Source organism: Acanthopagrus latus, chromosome 3, assembly GCF_904848185.1.
Source record: "Acanthopagrus latus isolate v.2019 chromosome 3, fAcaLat1.1, whole genome shotgun sequence".
NCBI lineage: Eukaryota > Metazoa > Chordata > Actinopteri > Spariformes > Sparidae > Acanthopagrus > Acanthopagrus latus.
In genome coordinates, this window is record NC_051041.1 from 6,281,098 (window position 1) to 6,289,734 (window position 8,637).

Below are 8,637 nucleotides of genomic sequence, written 5' to 3' on the forward strand. Positions count from 1 at the left end.
TACACTCTTTATATATATATATATATATACAGCATCTCAGGGTATAAATAATCTCTAATAATGTAAAATCTACATATATTTTCCTCTTTTTTTTTGGTACAGCAGGTGTTTTTTCTACAGACAGTTCAAGACAGAGAAGAACAGCGAACACACACACAGAATATTTTTGATATTAATCTCACAACAAACTGTTCATGATCTCCTTGGACATATCATAAATCATAAATCATACATTTTGGTGGAGGTGTAGTCTTCAGTTGATGTTTATTGATGCTCTGGATGGGACACCATAAAAGAAAATCAACATAAACACAAGGTTTTTTTTGCGTCATTACAATCAGAAACATGACAGGATGATGGAAACTGGCGATTGTCTTTTTGTTTTCAGGGGTCTTCAGGATAGAAGCAAACAGAACCAAAATGCTGTTTTTAACCACTTCCTGTTTCAGTTCCTCCCCTCCCTCTGCCCTCTCTTTATGATTGGCTGACAGCAGCAGCAGGCGCAGCATTGGCCACGGCGTTGGCGGCGCCCATGCGCAGCAGTTCCTTCCTTTGAGTGAGGATGATGTCGAAGCTGGACTGCAGGCGGTTCTGCTGCTCCTGGATGCGGCTCTGCAGGGTGCGGACCCAGCGGATCAGCGCCAGGCGGCGGTACATGGTCAGCTGCACCTGGTGCTTCTCCATCTCCTGGGCCTTGAAACGTTCACGATCTCGCAGCGTCCACACGGCGTCCATCAGCTCTGGCAGGTCGGCGTCGGAGTCTGAGGAGCCGTCGTTTCCATCTTGCTCTTCTGCTCCTTCCTCCAGGAGGTTTCCCAGGTTTCTTCCTGTCAGCGACTTGCGACTGAAGCTTCTCTGTCGCACAGCTGGATCTCTGTTGCTGTTTCCATCCTCCTGGTGGTTGGATTTGGGTTCCCCGACTCCGATGCGGTCCCAGCCTCCCATGAGCATCCCTTCGCCCGTACTGTCCAGGTTGAGAGAGGACATGCTGCCACCAGACCGGTAGCTAAGCTCAGAATCGGATTCGCTGTCTCCCCATTCTTCATCGTCTTCCATGAGGCTGCTTTTCCTCCTCTGCTGCTCCCTCTTCTGTCTCTGTTTCTCCTCATTCTGGCTCATCATCACCCTCCTCACCTCTTCTTCCATCCTACCTTCCTCCGCTCCGTCAGGAGGCACTCGGCCGTAACCATCGTCCCCGCACTCTATTTCAGGTAGGGGCTCCAGCGGGCTCCAGCAGGGCAGACGGGAGCGTGGAGACAGAAGCCCTGAGCCGTGGTGATACCCAGAAGACGGCGAGGAGTTTGGAGGGTCGCGACCCAGCGGACCTAAGTTGCGTGGGCGCACCTGGTTTCGATTCTCATCTCCTCCTCCTCCTCCGCTGCCTGTGTAGCCATCATCCCCTTTGCCAGGCAGGAAGTTGAAGTTGCCGTCTTTGTCGCCCTTCCTGTTTCTCAGCGAGGAAGAGGAGCCATTGTTGGAGCCTCCGTGCCCTCCGTAGGCCGAGTTCAGAGGCTGGTCCTGATGTTGAAGCATCACTGACCTCGACTGAGTCTCACTGAAAAGACAAAAGACGGAACATTCAAGACCTTAAAGAACCAAACTAGTGTTTCACGACAAGTTGCCGAGACATACAATCCTTAAGAAATTCGTCAGATTGCTTTTCTTTGTCATTTACGAAAAGAACATGAAGAGTCTTAAGGTTTTGGACTGTTGATCCAACAAACGCAGCAATTTGATTACGTCACTTTGGACTGTGGGAAACTGTGATGATCAGTTTTCACAATTTCCATAACATTTTATAGGCTAATGGCCAACACCATGTTGCCTTCAGCATTTAGTCAGTTGATTGAATTGAACTGAAATGTGTCTGCAGTGAGGCATCATGGTCCATACCATGTGACTGCAATTTAAGGTTACTGTCATTATTGCTCAATCCTCTGATTAATCTCAAGTTAAAATGATTGTTTAATCTATTGAATGTCAATGTCTATGTGCCCAGAAAGACGCCTTGACTACTGACTCACTGAAAATAGTGTCAATTGTTTTAAGTTTAACTTATAGAAAATAGACGATCTTGAATAAAAAATGTCAAAAAAATTGAAAAATCACAGTTTCAGAGAGCTTAAAGTTCACTCTTCATTTACTGTCATAAATAATGGAGAAAAGCAGCAAATCCTTACATTGAAGAAGCTGGAACCAGAAAATGACTAAAACGATTGATCGATTGTCCAAAAAGTTGCTAATAAGGTTAAACAACATATCATTTCAACTGTGTGTGCATGTGTAACCACCAAATAAGGCAAACCATCTCAAACACGCCCGTCTGTAACATTTTTGCTGCTTGATACAAAAGCAAAACTCTTACGGTGATCGTTTTATATGACAAACAAGTGAAGAATATTTCATAATTAAGTCAGATTTAAGAGTTCTTCATTCCAACAGCAATCCAAACCTCCAATCATAATCATTGTCAATCAGTTTTTCAAACACTAGGACCTATTTTCCTTGCTTGATAAGCACACTCCCATTATTCTAGAATGATCCATTCCTTCCCAACTTCTTGCATGTTGCACCCTACCCCTCCCTATTTTTCCTGTCTGTATCTCAACTATCATTATCACATAGACAAAAAAATCGTTCTGATGTATCAAAAACTGTCTCAAGTTCGTGGTCTTACAAACAAATCTGTTGAACATCTGCTTGTGTTTAGACAAAAATAACCGGCTTAGAAATGATATCGAGAGATCAAAAGCATCTTGCTGTCTTGAAGTTTTTCTTCTGAGGAAACTCTGAGTCATAACAGCAACAATCTACTGAATTCACACTGTCCTCTCCACCACTGCTCTGTTTTCCTGTTGTTTGTATCATGAGTTTGATTTCCAGACAAAACTCAACACTGTTCGATGGTAATCTCTCCGATCTCGGCTACTCCCAGAGGCTCTCAAAGTTCTCAAAAACAAGCAAAGGCTTTTTTTTTTTTTTCGAACTGCACCATCAGCCAACGATGAAGCTGGCTTTGATGGCAATTTAACAGCCTCTGTGAGTTGATTTTGAGCCGAAACGTGAGTCAAAACCGATGTGAGCGCGTCATCGGCAGCCTGAAATTGAACGTAGAAGAACAATTGGACTTACATGGATGAGCCAAGGAAACAATAAAACTGGAGGAAGATTAAATCTGGTTCACCAACTCACCCCACCCCAAACACACACACACACACACACACACACACACACACACACACACGCACACATGAACAGACACACACCAAAACCCCTTGTATTTAGGCTGGTCTGCACACTCCACTTCTATTAGCATCAAATATTTACATGTCTCCTCAGAATGGAAATTTCTCTAATCCTGACTTCAGGCTGCTGTCAATCAATCCCCCTCTCCTCTCCTCATCTCCTCTCCTCCTTTCCTTTCCTTTCCTCTCCTCCTTCCTCTCCTCTGTTTTCCCCTCTGTGCATGCGCGTTCACGTAGTGCTGAAGGACAGCGACCGTGGCGCTGTCGGGGGCGCGCACGGGCTGATGATAAATCACGAGGAGGGAAAAAAACAAGACATATTTTCACGAATTTTAAATATAAAATTAATCAATTTCGCAGTAGGATAACGCGTCGTCTGTTCATGGGTAGATTCACAGTATTTTAGTCATGGATCAGCATCAAAACGCGATGGAAAAAAAGGAGGAAAATATACCAAAATAGTCCCGTTCCTGGGTGGATGTGTCTTATCTGTGTAAAAAGATGTCTGTCTGCGAGACGACGACGGCAGGAAACACAGAAAAAACGACAAATGGCGCCCAACGGCTGCATGTCAACGGTTAAGCGATGAAATAACGTTAAAAAAATCACACAAGACACGACGGTTTAACGTCCTAATCCATCTAAAACCACTGATGTTTTAAAAACCTCCATATTCCCTGTTAAGGTGTTCAAATTGAATTTAAAAAAAATGAGGAAAATCAGAGTATTTCGTGTTCGTCGGGCGTTATGTAACGCTCACCCCATGTCAGTGCTGCTCGTCTCCGTCCCTCGTCCGTTAAAAACGAGCACGGAACCTTCCTATCATCTCCTATTTGTCGGTTTGCTAGAAGTCAAATGACAGGACGGTGGATTCATTTGCATGAGGTTCTGGTTTTGTTCTTACCTTTCTGTTGGTTTGCTGTTCCGTGGAAGAAGCCGGACACTGCGCCCTCCCAATTCTCTCCCCCTCCTCCTCCTCCTCCGACCCTCCCATGTGATGTTTATCTTCCTCCCTCCTCCTCCTCGTCCTCCTCCCTTCCCGTCCTCTCACAGTCACAGCATTGGTTCTGGCTGACTGGAATAAGACTTCCTGAACTGGGTTGGGACTGGAAGGGAAAGGGAAACCACGGAGGATGAGGAGAAACAATGAGAGCACAAAGGAGGGCTGGAATGTGTTTTATTTAAAAGAAGTGACGATGCACATTAATTAAAATGGTCGCCAAAGTCCATCATGTTAATGTGACAGGTTTCAGCCATTTTCAACTGCACTCCCTGTTAAAAACATGCATAAAACACAACACATAAGCACAAACATGTACATTAAAACAACCACTAACATGAGTACAATTTATCACAAAGCACAGGCAAAGACATTAAACCACATTTGTTGTCCTGATCTTTTTGTTCTTTTACTTTTTATGTACAGCAACAGGTCCTGCGGCCATATGACGACATGGTGTTAACCCAATTCCACGGTTACAACCCAAGTATGTTCACTCAGCCCTGTGGCAAAAACAACAAGTTACAATACTTCTATTGTGTCTTTATAGCCTATATATGGCGACAAAGAGCCCCTATTCTTATATTAGCAAGTAAATCACAAGGTTGCTGTAGGCTGTAACGAGACTATGACTAGCTTAATGTTAATGTAAAAAAAACAAAGATGGCAGCATTGAGAACTGCTGCTCTTTGCTAGCTATCCTTGGCTAATGTTAGCTAACTGGCCATTCCTCATCCACCTTCCCTAGTTACTGTTGCTAGGTTGGATCAGCTTGACAATAAGAAACAGAAGATAAAGAATTAACTTATCTAAAGTTTTGCAAACTTTAATCTGCCTCGATAATGTGCTTCAAAACAGACTTTTAGCCATTGTGTGTATTTTATGTAGTTTTAATGAAACCGTGTATAATTTTGTTTAACCTAAAACTAGCAAATTAAAAAAATCTTCATCCACTCATCCCGATTCAATCATGTAAAACATTTAACTATTGGACAGAAGCTTCCTCTACTGTTTGTGTGCCGGAGATTTCAGGTTTGGAGCATCACACTTACGTAAACTGCACATTTAACCACGAATCACTTCCAAACAAGCCGTGCTGTCCTAAAATTACGATCAGACACTTGTAAAACTCATATTTTCCTTCCTCCTTCGGCAATATGGAAACAGCCTCCGAGTGTCAGACTCATTCAGCACAGTGACTTATTTATTCGCTCATCGCTTTATCTGAAAGGAGCACTGAGGGACTTTCAACAAGCATTTTCTTGTACCACCCGCTGTGTTATATAATGCCTGATAATTGTATCTTGAAGCGCAAACATCACGGTGAAGTAAACAGTTTGGAGAACACACTTCTGAGCCGAGTTTTCACGCAAGTGTCCAAAAGTGCCTCCTTGCATGTAAAAAGACTTGCTCAACTTCTTCTTTAAAAGTAGATTTTTATATGAGGGGATATTATTATTATTATTATTATTATTATTATTATTATTATTATTAATAATAATAATAATAATAATAATAATATTTTGATATTCAACTTTTTGGGGGGAGTTGGGTGATTTTGAAGATTCTCAGTCATCCAGATCATGATATATCTAAGTGCTATACTGAGGCGACTATACTTGCTTGAGTTTCTTAAAGACGTTCCACTTCTGGATCAGAGCGTTTTTCAGCAAGATGCAAGATATTCAATTGTTGCGCCTAGTGAAGACACAACACTTGTGTGAAATTCTTGCACAGCCCCAAGTGACAAAACATCTTGAATCTTGTTGGAAAGATCCCTTTTCCAGACTGATGTCCCTCTGAAGGTCTGACCAAACCAAAATCCTTGTACTTTTGATGTTAATTGTGCTCCATCCTGCTGCTTCACACTCACACATAGTTGTTTAAATGCCATTAAAACAAACTTAAGCTGTGCGCAAGTAATGCTTCGAGTCGAAGACAAAAATTCCCAGGGGCCCCTCAAGCCAACGTTTATTACCACTGTGTTATAAACAGGGGTGACACAATTAAGGTTTTTGAAAGTTAATTTGAAATGAGCTTTCAGTGTCAACTACAGAAATCAGAGTACACCGAGCACCAAATGTAGATCTGCTTGCTGAGTAAATCTCGTAAGACTCGCTGCCACACTGACAGATTGTACTGAAAGTCATCTAATGAAAAACTCTGCTGAGTGTCTCTGTCGTGTTTTCGTTTACCTCCGTAGATTTGTCTCCGCTTCTCTCCTCTGCTGTCTGTCTGTGCTTGACACACTCAGAGGGACTTGGTGGTGCATTCAAGTGCGCGTTTTAAACCCCTAAATCTAGAATCACTGCATAGGGATGTGTGCGTCGACCGAGGACAGCACTGACAGGGACATCGTGGTGTGTAACCTCTTAAAAGATGTTAATGACAGTGTCAGGTCATACATGTCTAACAATAGCAGAGGCGTCAGTACAGAATAACTTGTTAAAAATTGATGATCTAATTCAATCGTGACTTTAGAATCAAACATTAAATCGATGTGTGGATTTGGAGAATCGTGACACCTCTATGAAAGATGTATAGAAACAGGATATAAATATCAATAAAGAGGTGCAATGTTAAAAATGTATAAAAAAAAAGTAAGTATAGTAATGGTGTAAATTGCATTTAAAGCTACAATAGCTGAAGGGGCAGCAGCAGGTTGTAGTAATGTGCATAAACATTCATTAAAGGGAAACAGTGAAAGCGTCACAAGTCTTTAATAGACATGTGATAGACAAAGAGGGAAAAAACATCATCTGTTGGTTTCATAATGTTGGTTTTCGCTTCACATTCTTCCTATTGAATTCAACAACTGAGGTCATGCTCATGCTCTGGTGTGTGTCGCACAGCATTCTGGGAAATGGAGGAAATCACACGGGTGGATTTGAACCAGAGCTTTCCTGGCTCGCAGAGCGTCGGAGGACGATGATTCTTCTTTTTTTTTTTTCTTTTTTTTTTTCTCACAGCGTCACAGGTGAGCTCAAGGCGTCAGTCCTGTTACCCACAATGCAGCCGTGACAGACAACGTCATACTTCCAGGTCCAGCAAAAGGAAAAAAAGGGGACGACTGCAGGAGTTTCGTTGCAGTGTGATTTTTTTTGTTCTATCTGCAAACTGGTGACTGTCTGCTTTTGTGACTGTCAGTCTCAGATCTGAGGGGCACAGCAGTTAAATGTGTGTGTGTGAGAGAATGAGTGTGTATTCATGCATGTCTAGAGGTAGATGTGTGTGTGTGTGTGTGTGTGTGTGTGTGTGGTATAGAGAGGCTACATCAGACAGACTTAACAAGTGTTCTCTGCCTCTCTCCACCCTGCTCTCATCCCCCTGACATGTCGTCGCTGGCGGCACAAAAAAACCCTTCTTCTTCTTCTGTCTCTCACCCAACACACACACACACACACACACACACACACACACACACACACACACACACACACACACACACACACACACACACACACACACACACACACACACACACCCCTATCTCCCCCCTCCCCTCCACCCCTCTTCTTTCTCCTTCAACAACATCCCCATTCAAGTGCATCAGCTCCAGGCGTCCTTCCTCCCTCTCCCCCGTCCCCTCCCCTCCTCTCCCCATCGTTCACGAGTAGCCTAAGCACATAAAAAATACATCAAACACAGCCGTCCGCCCAAGGCCTCGTCACACGCAAAATCATCCCTCCCTCCCTCCGTCTCTCTCTCCCCTCTCTAAAAAAGAAAAACCCAAGTTACAAAAGACGACCACAGAGGACACTGATAGGAGGAGAGATAGACTGAACTCTCTGGACTGAGGGGTCGTCTGCGAGGCCTCCTGAGGGAAGAAGACAGATTATTATAATGTTAACACTCTCCCTCCACCACCACCACCACCACCACCACCACCACCCCGCCCTCCTCACAGAGTAAAAAAAGGAGCATGACTTACCTTGCGCATAATAAGACCTTGTTTGAATTGCACACAGCCCGCAGCGCCGTGACCCACTTCCCTCAGTTCGGCTCCACATCTGCTCCAGCACCAGTCTTCGGCTGTGACAGTGGCCCTGGGCGGCCGGCAGCACCCAGGGGCCACACTGTCAGATCCTCGGCGCTGAGATGCACAGAGACTGTAAAAAAAAAAAAAGAAAAGAAAAGAAAAAAAGAAAAGACAGATAGAAGCCTGCTGGTCCTGCAAGCTCACAGCCAGGCGTTCTTTAAAAAAAATCAGACAAGACGTGCTAAATTGAACCGCTAATCCAGCACGAGGGTTTGCTTTTTGCACACTAATTACACACTTTTATTTTTAGGCATGGACGTGAGCAGACACACGTACAGTGCACACGTCATGACACAAGCTCACACACACACACACATATATACACACCCCCCTTTGGGGCACTACAGCTCATG

At 43.7% G+C, this 8,637-nt stretch overlaps 1 protein-coding gene and 1 long non-coding RNA gene across 3 annotated transcripts; both read right to left on the bottom strand.

The window, feature by feature from the left end:
- Positions 1-212: 212 nt before the first annotated feature.
- Positions 213-4,139, bottom strand: LOC119016802 (UPF0500 protein C1orf216 homolog). 2 transcript variants are annotated; one of them, XM_037093060.1, is made up of 2 exons: positions 4,006-4,139; positions 213-1,555 (listed from the first exon to the last, which is right to left on the bottom strand). In XM_037093060.1, exons 1-2 carry the CDS (start codon positions 4,008-4,010, stop codon positions 475-477), a joined length of 1,086 nt encoding a protein of 361 aa, XP_036948955.1. In that variant the 5' UTR covers positions 4,011-4,139; the 3' UTR covers positions 213-474. The 2 variants fall into 2 exon arrangements, with proteins under 2 accessions (XP_036948955.1, XP_036948954.1); XM_037093059.1 differs by lacking the exon at positions 4,006-4,139 and adding an exon at positions 3,700-3,974.
- A 16-nt stretch (positions 4,140-4,155) lies between these two features.
- On the bottom strand, positions 4,156-5,095 carry LOC119016806. Its single transcript, XR_005074257.1, has 3 exons — positions 4,659-5,095; positions 4,448-4,517; positions 4,156-4,351 (listed from the first exon to the last, which is right to left on the bottom strand). It is a non-coding gene; the product is annotated as an uncharacterized LOC119016806 (long non-coding RNA).
- Between the last annotated feature and the right edge of the window lie 3,542 nt (positions 5,096-8,637).

What these genes read in the sequence shown, in the direction of transcription:
- LOC119016802 (XM_037093059.1), bottom strand. Translation starts at nt 3,815, where the DNA reads ATGCAGCCGTTGGGCGCCATTTGTCGTTTTTTCTGTGTTTCCTGCCGT. An exon ending in CCAGGAACGGGACTATTTTG is followed by an intron (nt 1,556 to 3,699) that starts GTATATTTTCCT and finishes TTGTCTTTTCAG; the next exon opens with TGAGACTCAGTCGAGGTCAG.